This window comes from Canis aureus, chromosome 19, assembly GCF_053574225.1.
Source record: "Canis aureus isolate CA01 chromosome 19, VMU_Caureus_v.1.0, whole genome shotgun sequence".
NCBI lineage: Eukaryota > Metazoa > Chordata > Mammalia > Carnivora > Canidae > Canis > Canis aureus.
Genome location: NC_135629.1, coordinates 33,579,401 through 33,600,866, shown reverse-complemented (window position 1 = coordinate 33,600,866; position 21,466 = coordinate 33,579,401). Strand labels below are relative to the sequence as shown.

The window sequence follows — 21,466 nt, the reverse complement described above, 5'->3', positions numbered from 1 at the left end:
TAGCCAGAGTTGAAGCTCAAGTGGTTGGTTTCTTTCTTTCTTTCTCTCTTTAAGATTTTATTTATTTATTCATGAGAGGCACAGAGAGAGAGGGAGAGGCAGGCCTCCTACAAGGAGCCTAATATGGGACTCGATCCCGGATTCTGGGATCACGCCCTGAGCTGAAGGCAGACTGCTCAACTGCTGAGCCACCCAGGCGTCCCTCAAGTGGTTTCTATAAACAACAGAGGTGTTGAGGCTTGAGAAGAAAGTTGGATATGCCAAGCGTGGGACCAAGGTCAAGACCACCATTAATGGCAGAGCAACCCTCACCTGTCAGTGGGGAGAGATTCAGTTTACATTATATCTGTTTTATGTATAATTTGAATTGATTGTAATGGCATATTTTATAACTCAGGAAAATAGATAATAATCAGGAAAGCACATTCCATATATATCAGTATCAACAGGAGAGGTGACTGAGATGCCCGCAAAGAAGAACTTCTTCCAACAGGGCTGCTGGAGTTCAAAGCCATTTTTTGTAACTAGGTTTAAAACAGCCATAGTCCACTCTTTTGAATTTCCTTAGTCGCTGCTCCCCCTCCTTCTCTCTGAGGGTGGGTTTGATTGCTAACAAAGGCCCAATCATTTGGCACCCAGCCTGGTGAGTAAGGCAGCTGAGTAAGAGGGGGAACAGGGCCTTGGGTCAGAAAAACTAGGATAATGAGTGGCCTGGCTGGATTTTCTTATCTGTTCAGAGAAGCCCTAGAAGCTGCAAAAATTACAGCGTTGTGCGTGGAGTGGCTGTGACATTTATGGGGACGGCGGGTTGTTATCTGAGCAGCCAGGGCAGCACACATTTTAGAGCTCTTGGGCTGGCAGATGCCTGAAGTGTGCACTGACCCACCCCAAGTGGTTTCAGTGGTGGTGTGATCTGTGTGCTCAGAGGATGTTAGGGAGCACAGCTGTGGTGTAAAAGCCATGTATCCTTCCTGCCCAGAGATAGACCTATACTGGTGTAGGAATCCAAGGGTCATCCTGGTATTTCTGTCCTGCTAAGTCTGATTTGTGTGCCTCCTCCACACCCTGTGTTCAGGAGGAGATTTGTATCCACCCAGAAGCTGCCATTTATGTCTCTTAGTACTGTGCTAAGCATTCTCTATCCCTGCTAGGTGTAGACATTGTCAACCCATTTTACAGATGAGGAAAACTGAGGTTTCAGAAGGGTGAGATCTTGTGGTGGTAGAGTGGGATGTTAACTGAGTGGTCACATCCCTCTGTACTGCAGATTGGAAATCCATCTGGGCCTTTTTACTTTCATCTAGATTCCAGCCCTCAAAAAAATGTGATAAACAGGTTTTAGTTAAATCTATTAATTTTAACAAGAATTTTTTTTTTTTTTAGAGATCGTTTGTATTCAGTACTTAGCTATAATTAAAGTGTGTTCATTTCACAGACTTAGGGAATGCTTATCATAGAGGTGTTGTGCTGGGGTGCCTGGGTGGCACAGAGGGTTAAGCATCTGACTCTTGGTTTCAACTCAGGTCATGATCTCAGGGTTGTGAGATCAAGCCCCATATCAGGCTTCATGCTCAGAGTGGAGTCTGCTTAAGATTCTCTCTCCCTCTCCCTCTGCTCCTCCCGATTGTGCATGCACTCTCTCTCTCTCTCAAATAAATAAATAAATCTTAAAAAATAATAAAGGTACTGTGTGTGGTAGGGACATGGTTTTATCTTCAAATATCTTAAAGTGAAGGAAAAGAAACAGAATTACTGCACAAGTCACCGTGGCATGCTTTGTTAGGAGAAGGTTCTTACAGTGCCTCCCAGAGACACATAAAGAGCAACAGTTTTCACCTGGGGTGTAAGGGAAGGCCTGTGGCAAGGGTGAGGTTGGTGAACAATGGAGTTTAAAGGAGCAGAGTCAGGAGACAGGATGTTTTGGGCTGCAGAACTGCTTGGGCCCCGGAGTGGGAAGTGAATGCAGGGTGAGAGCACTTGATATTACCCACTGTTTGGCCTCAGTGCTTAGTACTTACTGAGGTTGGGACCATCGGTTGTGATGTTGGCCAGAACCTCAGAAGGGATGAAGAAAGGCCTGAGGGGTACCTGGGTGGCTCAGTTTATATCTGCCTTCAGCTCAAGTTGTGATGTCCTGGAATCAAGCCCCATGTTGGGCTCCCTGCTCAGCAAGGAATCTGCTTCTTCCTCTTCCTCTGCCCTTCTCTCCCTGCTCGTTCTCTCTCTCTTCTCTCTCAACTAAATAAAAATCTTAAAAAAAAAAAAAAAAAAAAAAGGCTTGGGTTTGACTGTGTAAACCTATCCTTCAGCAACCTGTGACTGGTTAAATTAGTTAGAAAATTAAATGTACAATTTAGCATCTTAGTCACACTAACCACATTCCAAGTGCTCAGTAGTATGGCTTGTGGTACCAAATTGGACAGTGAACATCTAAAACATTTCCATCATCATAGATAGTTATGTTAGACAGTGGTGCCTAATCTGACGCTCTGCCTGTTTTTGTAAATAAAGTGTTATTGAGACACAGGCTACACCCACTATTTTATGTATTGCCTATAGTCACTTTCTCATTACAACAATAGATTTGAATAGTTGCAACAGGGACTGTATGACCTGTAAACCCAAAAATATTTGCTATATGGTCCTTTACAGAAAATGTTTGCTGGCCCCTGCCATAGACCATAGGGAGCAATGGAAGGTGTTCATGCTGAGAATAACATGATTGTAGTTCTGGCCTGAGAGGATAACTCAGTGATGATAGATAGGCCATATTGGTTGGGAGACCCATTTGCAGTGACCTCCTAGGGTCACTCATGGGAATGAGAGTTGACCAAGGCCATGCCCTGACAGGTGCAGTTTCACTAGGCTATGGCCCATTTCACCAATCTGTTATTGAAGTCCTTTCATTTCTTGGTTCTAAAAATTCATTAATTGGATCCAGGAATTTTTTTATTTAAGATTTTATTTTTTAAGTAATCTCTATACTTAATATGGGGTTCAAACTCACAACCCCGAGATCAAGAGTTACATGCTTTACTGACTGAGCCAGCCAGGCAGCTGGGAGCTAGGATTCTTAACTTAGTGTGTCTTGGACCCCATTGGCTCCCTGAAGACTGTACTCTTAACCTTTATGCATAAAATCATGTACATGGGGTTACAAAGGAAACTAGTTATATTGAAATACATTTATCAGAAATAAATTTTTGGATATAGTAATACATGTACATATGTATTTAGATGTTTAATAAGATCTAGAAATGAGTCTAATAACTGCCATGATTTTGATGTAGTGATGAGCATACAGGATTATTTTGAGATATTGCCAACACTATGATGGGAAAAGATCTGATTTTGCAGGTGACAGAAATCACAGGTGCTGCTAATACACCTGTATTTTATGGTGTACGTTCATAATCGAACAATAGGCTACATATTAGTTAGAGGGTACCAAAGGCAAAAATTTCACTGTTTTTCCTATTCAAGCTCATAGACCCTCCCCATGACACACCTTCTGCAAGAGTCCCTGACTTAGTCCCTTATAGGAAGCTGTGACATAATTGAGGATTGTGGCTTGTCTTGCTCATTGTCCCAGACATTTGGCTTCCTAGTAGATTATGTAGGAAGTTCCACTTCTGTCTACTTTGTGAGACATTCTTTAGATATCAGAAAGCATGGGGCAGCCTGGGTGGCTCAGCAGTTTAGCACCGCCTTCAGCTCAGAGTGTGATCCTGGAGACCTGGGATGGAGTCCCACGTTGGGATCCCTGCATGGAGCCTGCTTCTCCCTCTGCCTGTGTCTCTGCCCCTCTCTCTCTCTCTCTCTCTCTCTTTCTGTCTCTCATGAGTAAATAAATGGGGTCTTTAAAAAAAAAAAAAAAGATACCAGAAAGCATGATGCCAAGGAGAAAGGAAATGTATCCAAGCAGGCTGAATCTTCTTTTTTCTTTAAGGATTTTATTTATTTATTCATGAAAGACACAGAGAGAGGCAGAGTCAAAGACAGAGGGAGAAGCAGGGTCCTCGCAGGGAGCCTTATGTGGGACTCGATCCAATCCCCGGACAGGATCACGTCCTGAGCCAAAGGCAGACGCTCAATCAATCGCTAGCCACCCAGGCATACCAAGAAGGCTAAATCTTGAAGGGTGGCTAAGAAAACCACTCAGTGAAAGGTGGGAGAGGAGGGCATTTCGAATAGAGGGAGCAGCCCTGGGTTCTACCAACAGTGGGACCACGGACCAGGGCATGTGGGGCCAGCCAGCTGGGGACACCAGCAGAGGCCAGCTGGGGGAGCCTTGGGTCACTGTTAGGGAGTTCAGACTTCATAAGGCGTGCTGGGATGCTTTATGACCTTAGGCCCTGAGCCCATCCTATCAAATACAATAAAACACACCCTCTCTCACACTAAAAAAAAAAAAAAAAAAGATGCGTTTTGTGCATGTGTTGTAAAATAATAATTTGAAAGATTTAAAAAAAAAAGAACTTTTGTGTTTATTTATTTGTTTGCATTTGCTGTATTATTTAGCCATGACTCACTCCTTTTACAATTGACTGATTTCTTAGCAATTTTAATGTATACTTTGGAATTCTTGGGATGTGAGAAAATGAACCTATAACTCATTTTCAAATGTACTGAAATTTCTGTAGATATCAACCATAGATCACAATTAGTGAGGAAGATAATGCTAATCCAGGCATTTAATAAAACATTTATTAATTTCAGTTTCTTTTATTTTTTTTTTTATGTTTTGGAACCAATTCCTCCCCCCTAACCCTCCAACTTTCAGATTGTTTTGCATGTCACTGAGAAGGAGCTGTGTGTGCCTAAGGGCTGTGAGGCTCCTGCTGGAGCTTGTGGAAAAATTTTGGGAAGAGTTAAGAGTTCCTGATCTGTAGATTGAGACAGGGTGGCTAGTAAAGGGGGGCCTTCCATTAGCTGAGGGCTGCTGTGCTAGGGATCAATTTAGAAGTAGCCAGGGAGACTGAGGGAGGGAAAGGTTTTGGTGGGAGATGGTGGTCAAGGATGAGTCCACTCGGGTTTGGTAGTTGGTTGACTAAGTTGGTGGTGGTTTGGTAGGTCTGTGAACCACTGGTTTCTGATCAGTTTGTCTGGTTGATTGTTGGTTGCTAGGTGCATTGATGAGTGGGTGGTTGTTGATTGGGTAGTAGGTGGCAGTGGTCCCTGCCCCCACCCCCCCACCGCCACCTTTTGCTTTTCTTTCCTATATGATCAGCATCATGCTAGGTACTAGAATCACAATGATGCTAGAGACAGTTTGCTCCCTGTCTGTAGAATGCTTGGATTACAGTTGGCTAAGTCTCAGATTCAGATCCAGCACTTACACAGAAGCTTAGAGAGTGGATTTAATTAGCACACAAGCTGTGTGGCTCGTTGCTATATTGGTATGTTTATGAGTATGTCATCCTTAAGTAGCACTAGGAATGCTACTTGGATGTGTTTCAATTATTATATAAATAATTTTTACTAGCTTTTACTAAATCCCCTGCCCCCATCATCTCCCTCCCTCCCCCCCATTACAGGAAGTTTAGAGCTAAGTGGCCATGGGGTGGGGCTTCTGGAAAGTTTCCCCTGTTCACATAATTTGATACTGCAATTGGTCCCATCAGGACAACTCCCCTTTTCTGCTGCATTAAGCACTGGTCCAAATTACCAGGTTTCATCTCTGACTCTTCCCACTTGGTGTAATACATTGTCTGCGGATAAAAATTTTGACATTAGAAGCTCTAAAGCAAACCCAGAAAAGAGGAGGCTGCTTTTGGCCTGGATCCCTCTAAATCATTACCTGTGTTTAAGAATTACAGTTTGCACCAGAACAGTAAGATGTTTCTAGTGTAGTTTTTTTTTTAAATATTTTATTTATTTATTCATGAGAGGCACAGACAGAGAGAGAGAGAGAGAGAGAGGCAGAGACACAGGCAGAGGGAGAGGCAGGCTCCATGCAGGGAGCTTGACATGGGACTCGATCCCGGGTCTCCGGGATCACGCCCTGGACCGAAGGCAAGCGCTAAACCGCTGAGCCACCCAGGGATCCCTCTAGTGTAGTTTTTAAGTGAGTTAGGGTATCACCAGAATTTCATAAACATCGTAGTTAAGGGATATACTTCCCTTAACCCCCCCCCCTTTAGCCCCCTTCGTTAGGAGCGATGTTTTGAGAACCCAATTCTATTACCCTTTATCTGCAAAATTCATTAGTTACAAGGTTTTATTTATTTATTTTTTTTTTATTTTTAAAGATTTATTTATTTATTTATTCATGATAGACACAGAGATTGAGAGAGAGGCAGAGACACAGGAGGAGGGAGAAGCAGGCTCCATGCCGGGAGCCCAACGTGGGACTCGATCCCGGGACTCCAGGATCGCGCCCTGGGCCAATGGCAGGCGCTAAACCGCTGAGCCACCCAGGGATCCCGCCAAGTTATAAGGTTTTAGATTCATAATCACTACCATCAAAATAGTTGTAGATCAGAGAAAGTCTCAATAACTTATTTCCTGTCATCTTCCTTTTGCACCCCTTGCCTGTCTCCTTCACTCCACATCTACCAGTTTTATAAAACATAATCTCCAGGCCTATGAGTGTTCAGGAAAAGTTTGTAGATGTGAAGGGCAGTTTGAGGCAATATTTCCTGAAGTATCTTCTGGACACTATTAAAGTCCTTTGGGAGTGTATTAAAAACAGTTCCCTAATTCAGAAAGTTGGGAAATGCTGTGTAGCACCCTAGTGCTCTTAGAGATCCTCAGTGTGCATTTGCATTGTATACATAGACCACATCTTCTTTATCCATTCATGTTTCAGTGGACACCAAGGCTCCTTCCACAGTTTAGCTATAAAATTTGTCAATTCCATATATCCCCAGCTTATTTGATCACAGGAGCTGTTGTCTTAGAAAACCAGCTAATAAAAAAAAAAAAAAAAAAAAAAAAGAAAACCAGCTAATGTCTTTTTGAAGATATGTTACACAAGATGACAGTAGGTGTTACACAAACTTCATTTAAAAATTGTAACTGTAAAAAAAATTGTAACTGTTATGTATTTTCACATGTAGTGTAAAAATAACATGACTAGGGTATGTTTTTTATATATATATATATACACATGTATACGTGTATATATAAACACATACATATATACGTAAATTTTGTGTGTGTGTGTGTGTACATAAATAAACTCGGCTGAGGGAAAAAAAAATGTGAATTGATTTAAGGGAAACAACTCCTGGTAAATGGTCCAAGTGGTAAAAGGATAGGACCAAATTTATGAGTGTGGCCAGAGGGACAAATCTTCTTCAAGGCCAAGTTTAACAGAGTTGGTATTTTGCTAAGCCAGGAGGTGGCTTCTAACTCAAGTGCAAGACTCTTTAGATAAAGAACTGGTACTGAAGACCCTTGGCCATGGGGCATCAGGTCTTCAGTAACTGCCAGCTGTGGCGAGGGTGATGCCTTTGATATTCAGTATGTGTCGCTTGCCCTGCACTTGGACAGTATATCTCAGGGATATACATCTCAGGGATGTTGGAACTTGTTCCCATTTTAGCAGAAAAGCTGACCTGCTATGTGCCTGGTCTGTTTATTTTACTGCCATGGCCGTTTATTGTGGGACAGAGTTCAGGGGCACGGTGATAAATCTCTTTCAGGATGATGTAACCCATTTATTTCCTATTCAGCTTTTGCCAGTTTAGAAGGCCTTTGTAATATTATGTCTGTGTAGGAGCCTTTTCCTTTGCAGCCCCATCCTGCCCTCCAGGTGGAATGGTCAGCAGCAGATTCTGGAGCTGGGTGACCTAGATTCAAATCCCATTCCACTACTTATGAGCTGCATAACTCATCTTTATAAGCTTATCATTTTTTAAATCTGGAAAATGGGACTAACAGGGGTACCTCCTAAAGCAGCCACGAGAATTCAGTGGAGCAGGCCCTCACATATAACTGAGTGGATGGGCCTCTGCATCATGGGAAGGACATTCTTAGGGAGGGTGCCAAGGAGGGAGTAGGAAGGGATCAGGAAGGTGGATAGTTGATTTGTTTGTTTGTTTGTTTGTTTGGCTTGCTAAGCATGTCCAAAGGCAACCAGGTGACTCCCATCTTCTCATAGGGTAACCATCAACATCTTCCACTCTTCTAGCAAGCTGTTTGGAAATGGCAGAGGCCATCTCCTGAGGCAGGGAGACTGCTTGTCCAGTAGAGTATGTGTGGCTGAGGACCGGGAAGGCATTTGGATGGCCACTGTGTGACAACTGAGCAGAAGTGGTCACCAGAAGGACAGCCACCCGGTCCTGCAAAGCCTCCACGTATTCATTTGTTACTTGTTGATAAGCGACCTCAAACATGGTGAAAATCATACACAGTCTAAAAGGATAAGACTGGCTCCCTCGCACTCCTCCTCACCCCCATTCCCTGTTCCTTCTACCCAGAAGCAAATGCAGTTGGTGAACAGTTTCTTGCCTTTTCAAGAGGTATTCTGTGCATCTGTGAACCCAATTATGTCATTGCCTGGCCACCCCTTTACTCATAGGCGAACCTACTGTACAGATTGCTTTCATCATTTGATACACCCTGTCAGTTTTCCCACATCAGTGCCTTCTACCCACAAGCAGTTCTGTTAAATGAAGAATTCCTTCATGTGTACATTATGTGTTTCTTTTGGGAGGTGTCACAATTTATTATAAAAGTTACGCATGTAATTTAAACTGGGAAAAGAAACTCAGACAACACAGGAGCGTGTCACAAGAAAAAAGAGAAAGCTCGTCTTTTGCAATCACCCCAAGTCTTCTTCCCAGAGAGAGCTAGTGAACACAGTTGGATGTACATGCTTCCAGATTTTTCTGTTCAGATGCAGAGGCATGCCTTTTCCAAAACAGAATTATACATTCTATGCTTTTCTACAAATGGTCCTGTTCCCTTAATACATCACAAAGGCCTGTCCCTATTGGAACAAACATATCTTTCTCATTCTTTTCACTGCCTCCTGTTACTCTCTTATTTGAATGTTCTGTAAAGTTTATTTGACCATTCATTTGTGGGGAGGCATTTTTATACCTTGTTTTTGGTTTTATTCCCTCATGATATTATGGTAATGAGCTGCTTTCATGGTTAAAGAGCACTTCAGTATCCAAATATCTCCCTCCCCCCCATTAGAGAAAGGAATCCCGTTAGGGAACTTTCTTGAATACTTTGTGCTTCATATTGAATTTATTGACCTTGCATTTAATTTTCTGTCAACAGTGGCCCAGGCAGGCTGGCCCCTGCAGACTGCTCAGGAATCTGCTGGAGGAGTTGGGGTGGCCTGCAGATTTTAGCAAACCGCCAGTTCATTCAGGCAGCTCACTGAGCAGAGAACATCTTGATTCTATCAGCCTTAATCCTGGGTCCCTGATGGGGGCTGGCTCTTGTGGTCGTTAGCAGATGGAATGCTCGTCTGTGTTGGAAGGCATAGTTCTGGGGTATTTGGCTCTGAGCGATCTTGAACCAGAGTTGAATGGCATTGAATCTTCGACAATATTATAAAGGGGCACTGTTAGTCCTCGAACTTATGTGTGTTTATAATGTTACAGTAATAATAACAGTAGCTGTACTAGTCTCTGCTGATACGGTGGGTCCCTCATCGGGCAAAACGTGACCTGATTTACTATATTATCTGACAAGCCCTTGACCTGGTGAGTTCAGGTCTGACTTTCAGCTTACAGGTGACCCACCAGAGTTGGGTGGCCAGTGAGTAGCTGTGCTGGGAGGGAAACCTCAACCCTGCCTGCCCCATCGCCGACGCCCTCAGTGTCCCTGGCCCTTGGGTTACTTGGCTAGCGATTATTTCAACAAGTGAGCTCCCCTCCGTCTGGGTGGGTAAGTCCTGCCCCCACGTCCACGCTTTTCCCCCCGGGGATGCTGGTGGCATGGAATTCTGGCCCCAAGGAGGAGCCTGGTGTCTGGGCTGAGCAGGCTCCGTTGTGGTGGGTGGCTTGTGTGTCCGGAGGCCGCCTTGTGTAATTTTGGGTTGGAGATTCAAATTCGGGGGTACAGATCCGACAGTGGGGAGAACTGTCTGAAAAGCATCAATACAGGTAAAGCAGGGAACGTGCCCCTCCCTGGATCTGTCCTTTGAGAATTTCTTTTCTTCCAACTTTATCCTTTTTCTGTTGGTAATGATGGGAGCCAGCAGTTATAAATTATTTGGAATTTCCCTTAGCTTGGTCCCTATTCAAGACTTTAAATTGGGAGTTTTGTTCTTTTTATGACTTCACAATCTTTGGGCAGGCTGCCATTTCTGTAACAGGCTTATATGAGTTGTAACATGAGGTGAGCTACGGGGGTGGGGGGATACAAACTGATTTCTCCCCTTTCAAACCAAGGACACCACCTTGATCTTTTTTGTAACAAGGCTCAACTTTTATGTGTCCACAATGGAAGGATGAATACCTGTCCTAGTCATCAGCATTATCATCTTTTACTTTTTACTCTTAATTATAAAAGGAAAAAAAACAAAAACAAAAACAAAACTAACCTCAGGAAACATAGCTTAGAGCCTGAGAGACAAAAGACAAAAAAGGAAAGTTTTTTTTCTTTTTTCTCTGAAAAGATCTTCAATGTTTTGCCCTGGGGCAGGGTTGCAGGGGTGGGGGGGTGGTTGCGGGTGGGGTGGCAAATGATTTTCATTATAATTTGTTGTCATCTCTTTGTGGAGTGTTGTAGAGCCAATTTAACTTATTATCTTACATAAAAATATCATTTGCATCCAGCTATGGGCCTGGCATTCAGTAGGCAGGAGGTATTTGTTGAGTACAATAACAGATGAATAGAACAACTTGAGCTTCATGTACGTAAGTGACCCTAATTTCTATTCTCCAGGGAAAATATGGAATAATAGGTTTGGGAAATGAAGGCAGAGCTGTATCATCTGCCATCTTCCCTGACTTCCCATGCTGAGCAGTAGGGCATGCATGACGGACCTCCCAGATGCTGGGACACTCGAATCCCCAGTTCCTAGGGTGTAGTAGAGGCTGAGTCATGACTGAGACACGGGGACTAAAATAATCCATGTCTGACTTCTGCTTGCACCACCCAGGCCTTGTGCTGTCACTTTCTGTGCCTTCTATCCACATTTTTCAGCCAGAAACCTTTTGACTGTGGGAATGATTAGAGTAGTTATAGAGACCCTGCCTGTGTTCCCTTCTTTTTTTTTTTTTTTTTTTTTCCTGTGTTCCCTTCTGAAGCAGACTACTAACTGGCTCTGGGTCCTGGGGCTGAGACCCTTCCTGGGGCTCAGTCTCCTCATCTGTGAAATGTGTGTTCTCTTGCGCCCACTGAATACAGCTGTCTGGCATAATGTGCATGCCAAGTAGGGAGGCTTGGGCTTAAGACAACAGAGAGAATGGGGTTGAAATCTAGGTTCTCCCCTCTGTTACTTGTGGCAAACGCCTCTGTGGACCTCTGTCTTCTCATCTGTAAAATCAGATTATCAGATTAACCATAAAAATGACTCTTCTAGGGTTGTGGTGAGTGATGTGAGGTGATGCACGTGGCACAGGGCCTGGCCCCGGGGGAGCGGTTGGAGGTCTGGTAGAGAGGGAGCTGTTCTAGTAGGGTTGCTCTTGATGTAAGGAGGGGAGGGGCTTAGGAGTCTTTCCAGTTGGCTCCTCCTGCCCTCACGCTTTTTCTCAGGTGGGTCAACCGATGGGCTTCGCTTGTGTGCACAGGGTGAGCCACGAGCTGTGTTTCAGGTGAGGTGGTCTTGCCACATGACAGATCCCTGAGCTGGAGTACTGTGTTCCAGGTGAGCCTGAGCTGGAGTCAGAAGGTGACCAAGACCTCCGTTCACAGCCAGCGTTTATTATTTCAGCTGGACACGTTCTCAGAGTCATCCTGGCTGGAAGCTTGCAGAGAACTTCTGAGCTCACAGTGGGGTTTCCCAGCGCCTCCCAGTGGCTGGACTCTGGGCTCCTCCACTCCCTGCTGAGGCCCAGGGGTCCCTGGGGCGCTTATCGTACCACTCATTCAGGAGGCCTGTGGCTTTGAGATCAAAAACCTCGTGTAAAATACATTGCTTTGACCGTGTAAAATACATTACATTTTTGGAATGTCTTTCCTTTTTTCCTTCTTTCTTTAATCCTTACAACAAGGCTAGAATCCCTGTTCTAACTTTTTAAGGCTATCCCAGGAATACTAGTTGGAAAGGATTTAGTAAACTCTAGGCTTGTTAATATACCTATCTTATGTAGTCCAGTGTGACTTTGTTGCTGTATATAAAGTAATTCTCAGAAGTGATAAAAACTTTTCAAAAGTGGCATTTGGTTGGAAGTCTACTTGGTGATACAAATGCAGCTTTTTTTTTTTTTTTTTTTAAGATTTTATTTATTTATTCATGAGAGGCACAGAGAGAGGCAGAGACATAGGCAGAGGGAGAAGCAGGCTCCATGCAGGGAGCCCCATATGGAACTCGATCCTGGGGCTCCAGAATCATGTCCTGGGCCGAAGGCAGCCGCTCAACTTCTGAGCCACCCAGGTGTCCTGCAAAGGCACCTTTTAAATAAAGGATGCCTCTTAACCAGAAAATCTGGTGCTTGGGATATTTTAGGAAGCAGGGTGCTGACCAGAGTATCTGTGATCTGAATGTTCACCCAAAACTCCGTACCAAAATAAAAATAGGGGCACCTGGGTGACTCAGTGGTTAAGTGTCTGGCTTTGGCTCAGGGCGTGTTCCTGGGGTCCTGGGATTGAGCCTGCTTCTCCCTCTGCCTATGTCTCTGCCTCTCTCTCTGTGTCTCTCATGAATAAATAAATAAAATCTTAAAAATAAAAATAAGGTATTTATGAAATAATTTGTTCCAATTATTCCAGGCAAAAGTTGTCCAACAAGTGAGAGAAAACAGAAGGAATAGTTGGCAAAGTAGGAAATTTGAAGTCTGAGGTTATGCATGAAGAATGTGTTATGGGCCTATAGTAGAAATCTCAAATCAGGGATCTGGCAATGTTTACTCAGTTCTGCTACAGAAGAATCCCAGCCACTGCTCCCCGTGCTGTGCCCAGGGCAGGCACGGCCAATCTGAGTGATTCTACCTCACTGAGTGAGCCTCCATTCCCTGCGCCTGTTCATGGCAGATCTTGATAATAGATTTTCTTGCCTGCTGACCCCAGATAGGGCCTCATAATCTTTCTCAACACACTGAAAGAGTTTTTACCTCACATGCCAATGCCATTTGCCACCCCTGGTCTATTATGCCATCTCTTGAAAAATTACTGATATAAAAAGGCCTTCCACATGGTCTCTTGATTAGCTGAACCTTAACATTGTAAGGTATAAAAGTTGTTAACTCAGGCAGCTCCTTTGTCATCCTTGAGAGTTCCTGAGGATGACAAAGGATCGGAAATACAGCTGACCTGAGTGCCTCCATCCACCCTTACTTTATTGTGGTCTGTATTTCATCTTACCGATAGAAATAGGCCCATGTGACTCCAGGACTGCAAGGCCCAGAACATGCTCTTGTTATAATTAAACTGCTGTAACAAAGAGTTTTTTTTTTTTTTAACCCAAATACAGTGACTTTTTTCAGCATTCAGGTTGGCAGGGCACCATATTCTGGGATCCAGGTTCCTTCTGTCACCTTGCCTGGCCTCCCCTAGGGCAGGTCAAAGCTAAGTGACTGTCATGTCAGGGGCTCTGGCTGGCAGTAGCAGGGAGTGCTTGGAGGAGGCGTGTTCCTGCCCAGGGCCCTGAAGTGATGTCACACTTCCTTCTGCTCACTGCCCACTGGCTAAGCAGCCATGCTGCTGAGCTGCAAGGGATGCTAGGAAAGGCCATCCAGCTGAAAGCCATATGCCTGGGAGAAGGGGAGGAAGGGATTTAGTGGCCTTCATGCAGTACCCCTCAATCATCAGCAGTGTGAGTCACCAAGTTGTAAGTCTGGCTTGCCTTTTGATGGTTTCAGGCCCTATAGGAGGCCCTAGCAGGAGAGAAACCAGCCAGGCCCCTTCATCCTGCCCAGACACCTCTGGGCAAATCCAGACACCTCTGGGCAGGTACACTGTCCTGCCAAGGTACATAGTCCATCATCTGTAGTATGAATGGAAGGACTGTTACACCCCCAGAAATGCACCCCAATTCTGGACAGCAGGCTGAGATGGTCCTTCCTCCTCATGGTATCTGAGAAGCTGAAGACAGTGATGAACTGCCTTCTTTTAGGTGAGGGTGCCCTCTTGTTTGGATGACCGAGGCCAGCAGTTCAGCTACAGTCTGTGGAGGCTGGGAAAGAAGGCTGGATGGGGAGAAACCAGATGCCAGTGAGCTCCAGTTCTGCTGCCTGGATCCTGGACCCAGGTGATCTGAGCATTGCAGTGTGGGGTTACCTCAGGGCAGCCCTTCACAGGATGCTGCTGTGGTTGGCTCCCCCAAGTAGTCAAGGCTGACAGGAAACCCCAGTGCCAACATGGAGGTCATCACCTTTAACTACTAAGCTTTCACTTTTCCCTTCTGCCTTTGTCCTCCTTGTCTCAAGTTTGATAAAAGCATGTTGAAGCCAGTGGTGGTAAAGAATAATAGTAATAATGTTAACATTTAATTATGACTGAGTGTGTGTGGGGGGGTTCTGAGTGCTGGGCATGTGTTACCACGTGCAGGTTTCCCGCAGCTCTGTGCTCCCATTCCAGCATGATCCCCAGTTTCCAGGGAAAGTGACCGAGGCACACTAGGACCGGATCACTTGGCCAAGGTTCTATAGCCGGTGGTGCTGCTGAGCCCACACTCATGGAGCCTTAGTGACCTCTCCAGCCGACATCCTGTGCCATGTGCTCTGTTTCCTGCCGGGGGTGCGAGGTGGCCACAGTCTGGAGCAGGTTAGAATTCTGTCTGAAAGTCTGTGCGTGGATTTTTGCATCTGCTCAGCAAGAGGCAGCTCTGTCTCATAGAGCACCAGGGAAGAGAGGGCAGGGAGCCGTGCATATGGCGGCCGTCCCCCAAACAGCCAAGTGTCCATGCTTAGGGGAGCAAATTGACCTCTTCCTGCCTTTGTGGAGCTGATGCTTTGAGCAGGGGAGGCAGACATGGCAGGTGGTTATTTCAGCACAGCTGTCATTTCACTAGAAGAGAAGGGCACATTTATCCAGGGACCTAGTCTAGTTTTGCAGAGTTGGATATAGACGAGGCATTAACCAGGTCAGAAGAGTTGGGGAGAGAGTTCCAGGCTAAGCCAGCTGAGGCCAGACATCCAGGTTAACCCTGGGCAATGTGAAGTTGAGAAGTCAGGAAGGGGCCAGACTCTTTTGGGCTCCTTTTTGTACCATATTCTCTTTCAGGGACGTCTGGCAAATTATCAGTAGTTGAGTTCCTGGATGGTTCTTGGTGTCTATCTGGGGAATCTCAGGCCATATTGGTCTCCCTAAAGCACTAAGCGCTGAAGTGTCCCCGTGGTACTTACCCCATGTCCTAGGTTTACTGCACTGTGCGGGTCAGCCTCCTCCAACAGGAGAGCAGGGACCTCAGAGACTCACTACCCTTCTAATGAATTGCTTGGCTCAGAGAAGTGACACACTGAACATATCCTCCTCCTCCTAATTCATAAGGTACTATCTTTCCTTTTGTTTCCGTCTTGCCTGCAAACCTGGGATTATAGGGCCTGGGCTTCTGGTTCTGGGGAGGTGTGCTGGGCACATGGCAGGTATTCAGCTGTGAGGTGAATGAGTAAGAAAGCAGAGGGAGGTAATATTAAGCACCTACCCCATACGTGGCATTGTACTCAACTCTTGGCATTCTAGAACCCACCTGCTCCTTCCTAACAGCCCTGCAAAGGTGTTGACTGTGATCATTTCCATTTGGTAAATGAGGAAATGTAAAGCCCAGAAAGGATGGACGGATTGTTCAAAGTGGCATAGCTAGTTGAACCGCGGGTTCCAGAGCCTTGCAACCATTGTTGCCACAACTGCCTCTCAGAGGGTAACAGAGATGAGATGGTGAAGAGCAGAGTATGTGGCCAACTCTTCTTCTCTAGGAGGCCAAATCATGGAGTATGGCCTGGGTGCTTTACCCCAAGCATCCTAGAAGGAGCTTTTCTGAAATGTCTACATCTCCTTGATTCCTGTAGTCCTGTGTTAGCTGTTTCTGACCTAGCAGCAAGCTGCTGCATTGTGGCTAATGGATGACCTGTTGTTCTTAGGAGAGCAGAAATGTGGGATGGTGTTCACTCAGGCCTCTCCTCCCAGCCTCCCACCATGCTGCTCTCAGTAATGGGAGAGGAGGTGGGCACAGTGAATGTGGCAGGCACACGCCACTGGTTGCATGGATCCTGCCCTCCTGATATGAGAGAGGGAAAGAGCACCATCTCCCTTCCTCAGAGGAACTTGTCTACATAGTAGATGTTTCCATGATGCTTCCAAAGATTACCTAAAAATAGCTGGTTCCCCCCACCACCACCCCGTAAATGTGCCCGTTCCTGACTACTGCTCAGAGAGGACTTGGGAACCGGTGTACAAAAGTGACGTGAAGACATTCCATCCTAGAATTTGCAGTAGCTCAAATTAACTTTCTAGCTATTAAAAAAAAAAAAAAAAAAAGAAAAGAATAGAAAAGAAAAAAAGCTGCTGCCCTCACTTAGAAGCAATGCTGGATCATTTTAAGTAGTTCCAGAGGGTGTGTGTGGTTTGAGGGTCAGTGTTGTCCAGAGCCTGGACCAGTTACATGGGAGCTGTGATTGGTTGGATCTGGGGAGGAGAAACCTGTGGCCAGGTTCCAACCCACCGACAATCTAAGCAGATTCTAGGAGGTCCGGCAGGCGTGGCGGGTGTTGGCTTATTTTATTCTAGAAAGAGGCTCTCAATGAGGTGGAATCCTGCCAGAGAGTCTTCCAGTTGACTTGGCCTTTCCTCCTTTTACATTTCTGTTCCGTGTTTATATTCGACATAAACATCACAGAGTACACTCACATTTGAAAATCCTGTAGTCTGCTGCGATGGTCCGACATTGACACTGTAATGCTGTGTAGCATTTCATTTTTAAGGCATTGGGAGTCTCCTGTTTCATGTGGGTGGGAAAGAGGGAGACCTTTTGGGCAAGTTGCCATCTTTTTATTGTTCCAAGAGTTCGGTAAAGCATTTGAACCTTCACCTGTCAAAATCACTTTTGGAACAAGGACTGTTCTTTCTCCAGCTTCTTAGAATAGCAGAACCAAAGTATCATTTATCCCAATGAGACCTTAATGGGGGCTTTCCCGTTTGGACACCCACTTTGAATTCATTGGAAACAGAAGTTCTGGGCATTGTATTTTTCATAAATTTGGCCCAGACTTTTACTGGGTCATATTTCCCCCAAAATCTTTTTCAAAAAAGACTCATGTCTCATTCCTTTAGACCAACATGTGTAAGCTGGGTAAAAATAGAGCAAACTGGTTTCATGTTTTGATTTATGGATAAGATCTGCAAGTTTGCATTTGAAAAGCGTTTAACACATAATTCAGGAAAGTTAAATTTTGCAGTCTGATGCTTGTGGCTGTATGAGACTTTTTGGCTTGTTCAGATCCTGCCTGGTGTAAGACCAGACCCTACCTGGTCCACCATGGGTAACCTAACGTAATCGTTAGGTCACACTCAAACTTTACTCTCCTCGTGTTCCCACCCGCCACCTTCTGAGGACTGCCCTTTTCCCTTTAGTTTGAATAAAGGAAACTGGCATGGAAAATCATATGACCTGGAATTTCTTATGAGTGGTAGGTAGTAATTCCGTAATCAATAGCACTTCAAAGACAACCTTATAACAGGACATCTAATCAAAAAAATTCTGTCACAGTCAAGGACTGTCACTTGGAGAAACATATGGTCTGGTGGGATGAATTCCTTGACTGTCCAAGTTCTGTGCACGGTCAAGTGTTTTATGCAGATGCTTGCTTTTTTATTGACCATAGGACCTCAGAAGTAGAGGTGGCTTCATGGTCATGCGGTACAGGACCCTTCCCTGAGAAGGGTTCTGTGCTTGAAATGCTGAATACTTTTTTGGACAAGGAGCCTTGTATTTTCATTTGTGGCGGGGCCTCGAGTGTTACATGGACTGTCCTGCTTAAAAGTTATTATTTATACAGTTCACTCCAGAGAAAATCTCTGGGCACCTTAACTTTGAGTGGAGTGCTCGAATATAGATTGTCTTACCAGCTGTTCCTGATAATCTTTACTCTGTACAGTTTGACATGATCAACTTTTTTTATGCCTGAATCTGCAACCATAAAACTACCTTTGGTTTTTGTGGGTTTGGGTGTGCCCTTTTAAGAGGATCTTTTCTTGTAAGAGGACTGACAATAAACAGGTTCATTAAAAAAAAAGCCTCCGCCCTTTTGATTTTAAGTGGCATGCCCTTTACTCCTTATCAGCATGTGTGTCTATTTCTCATGTGGTTGGAGTTGGGTTTCATTAAGTGCAAGCTGGCGTGTGTTTAACCGACATTCAGGTGGTTTGTGGTGGGTGGGTGGGTGGGACAGGGTAAAAAGAGCTCTGAGATGACAAAGGCTCAGTTACTCCCTAGCAGGTGCTCATAGTCCTGGAATGGGGGCTGAAGAGGCTTGGTTTTTGTCTTGAGGGGGCTGTGGCACAGTCACACATGTGCTGGTGGGAGTGAAGCACCACCAACTGTTGGATCTGGCCCTTGAATGATGAGCTAGGGATTGTCCCACAGGAGGATGGGGTGAAGGGTCTTCCCCCTCAAAAAGAATACAGATCACAGGAAGAGGTCCAAGGGGTTCGAAGCAGGATGTGGTCCAGGAATGAGGGGTCTCTGAGTCTGGAGTGTGAACTATGGTGGGAGGGGGTGACAGGGGTGAAAAAGCAGGTTAAGTTTGGGGGTTCTGAGAGTGCTGTGTGTTTAAGGAGTTTGAATGTGGGGCAGTCCGGACCATTGGTGAATTTGAAAGCACAGAACTACCTGATTAGAAAGATAGTCCTGAGGATATGTGAACATAGTTCAGCTTTATGGCTGTTGAGGACTCTGAGAGAGGGGAGGAGGAGCCACATATTTACTGGGAAGGTGGAGGAAAGGATTTGCCAATAGATGTAGGTAGAAATGTTGCAGAAACGACAACCTTGGGTTTGAGGGAGAAATCCCTCAAAGATGGCTCTAACATTTTCAGCTTGGGGTCTAGAATGGGGAGGGGGAGAGGTAGCAGAAAGCACGAGAGGGGGGGAGAGAGGGAGGGAGGGGGAGATGGGGTGTAGATAGGAAGGGAAGTGTGTGGGGAGTGGGAGACAGATGGGGAGATAGTTGAGAGGGGAAGTATGGGCAGGATGCAGAGGGAGAAAGTTAGATATGGGGGAATAGATGGGGAAGTGTGAGGGGGGAGGTAGAGGAGGAGAGAATGAAAGAGAGAGGAGATTTTGTTGATAACATTTGGATTTTGATGACATAGGTAGAGTTTGGAAAGAGGACCCAGGACAGAGGGCCGCAGAGAAGCCAAGAGAGTAGAAGATAAAAACCAGCAGCAGTGAGATTCCTAGAGGATTCCTAGAAGGGGCCTGGGTTTGGCGTGTTCTGTTTAGCTGGGAGTGGACTAGAAAGGAGACATGACCTTGGGCCAGACACTTAGCCTCTTGGCAACAGAGACTTTGCCTGGTTGGATTAGTTTAACTATTAAGGACTTTATCTTATAAATGACTAACTTGTGAGAAGAGCAGAGATGGAAATGGTAACACCCAGTGATGGTGAGATTTGAGGAGAAACTGGCCTCTTAAACCTATAGTTGGGAGTGTCAGCAGAAACAACTTTTTATAGGGAAAAAGCCATAACGATTAGTGAAAAAAAAATTTCAAGACACATTGTATAGTATAATACAAATTTAGGGCAGCAAACACGCATATATATATATATATACACACACACACATATATATATATATATACACACATATGATCTGATAGATCACATTCTTTGAGTTAACAGATGGTTGTCTCTGGAATTCAACCACCGTTTTTTTTATTGTCTGTATTTCTGAAATTATTTCTTTAAAATTGAAAAGCTCTTTTTATTATGGGAAATTTCAAACATATGCAAAAGTAGGGATACTAGTCTTATGCGTTCTCATGTATACCCATGATCGAATGGCACTGGTAAGCATATTGGAACTCTTCCCGTCAAGTATTCTGAAACATATTCTAATATTGCATACTTTCACTCTGGAGTAGTTCTGTGTGGATCTTTAACAGATGAGGATTTAATTTAGAGCCCAGAGGAATATGCCAACCCAAGCCTGTACCTCTCTCCTCAGATAGCAAAGCCATCGTGGATGGGAACCTGAAGCTCATCTTGGGCCTGGTGTGGACACTGATCCTCCACTACTCGATCTCCATGCCTGTGTGGGAGGATGAAGGGGATGACGATGCCAAGAAGCAGACACCAAAGCAGAGGCTGCTGGGATGGATTCAGAACAAGATCCCCTACTTGCCCATCACCAACTTTAACCAGAACTGGCAAGATGGCAAGGCTCTGGGAGCCTTAGTAGACAGCTGTGCTCCAGGTGAGTGTCTGGGGCTGCCTGAGCCATCTCCTTACGATGGGGTTTTATGAGCCCTAAGCCTCTTGGGCTTTCCACTAGGAAAGCTGGGTTTGCTGGAATTGGTGTCTTCTCCTGGTTTTAGCCCATCGTAAGAACAGAGGGAACTTAGAATAGCTCTGTTTACCTTCTAGGTGTATCCATTGACTTTTCGAGCATTGAACTCAGTTGTTTACCCAAATTCCCAATGAAGCCCATAGCTCTTGGAGCAGGCTTTGGTTTAGCTTTCAGACTCGAAAGTCCTGCTTCTTCCCACAGTTGGTGCCTGGTTTCCCATTGACTTCAGCAGAAACACGTGACCCTGTTCTTTGACTTGGCATGAAAATCTAAAAACTTCCATTGAGCGGAAAGTACCCATTTTTATCAACCACTGGGTTGACTGTATATGGCTTCCTCCACCCTTTTTTTTCCTGCACTGCTATGAAATAGTGTTTGGTCAGGATCCAGTTGGAGGTTTTTCCACCCTTTTGTGAGTGGTTGAGTGTACATCAAGGTAGTAATTATCCTCACTGGAGGGTTTAGATTGATGGGTAGAGTTTGCTGGTACATGCTCAGTAGAAAAACCAGAGCCTGTATTTATATGCACCCCCAAAATAGTTTCTAATAAAAAATTGACTCTAATAATCATATTTTCCATTTATAGATATTCTGTATAGCTGGTCACGTTAGTTTTTAGTAAACTAATGGTTCTCAACATGCTGCAAGCAGAACTGGCTTGTCTGATTGGATAGGAAGGAGGATAGGAGGACTGACTTCAGGCCTCATTCTTCCCTGAGAGCCTATAAGCTGATGTTAGCCAGAACTAACTCAGAGTTCAGCATTAGTTAATTTCCTGACATTTTCTTCCTTGCTTCCACGCACAGACACATTTTAAGATATCTCTTTACCAGTTTAAACTTGTGGATATGTACTTCAGTCTTATACTTCTTCTGCTGATGAAGTTTTAT

At 44.8% G+C, this 21,466-nt stretch overlaps 1 protein-coding gene across 7 annotated transcripts in view; it reads left to right on the top strand.

Annotated features, from left to right (window-relative positions):
* The window catches only part of FLNB (filamin B), a 138,383-nt gene that overhangs the window by 36,687 nt on the left and 80,230 nt on the right, over nucleotides 1-21,466 (top strand). For all 7 annotated transcript variants that reach the window (XM_077858362.1, XM_077858366.1, XM_077858367.1 and 4 more), the window contains exon 2: nucleotides 20,235-20,483. In XM_077858362.1, the coding sequence (XP_077714488.1) occupies nucleotides 20,235-20,483 (249 nt within the window). The remainder of the gene's footprint in view (nucleotides 1-20,234; nucleotides 20,484-21,466) is intronic.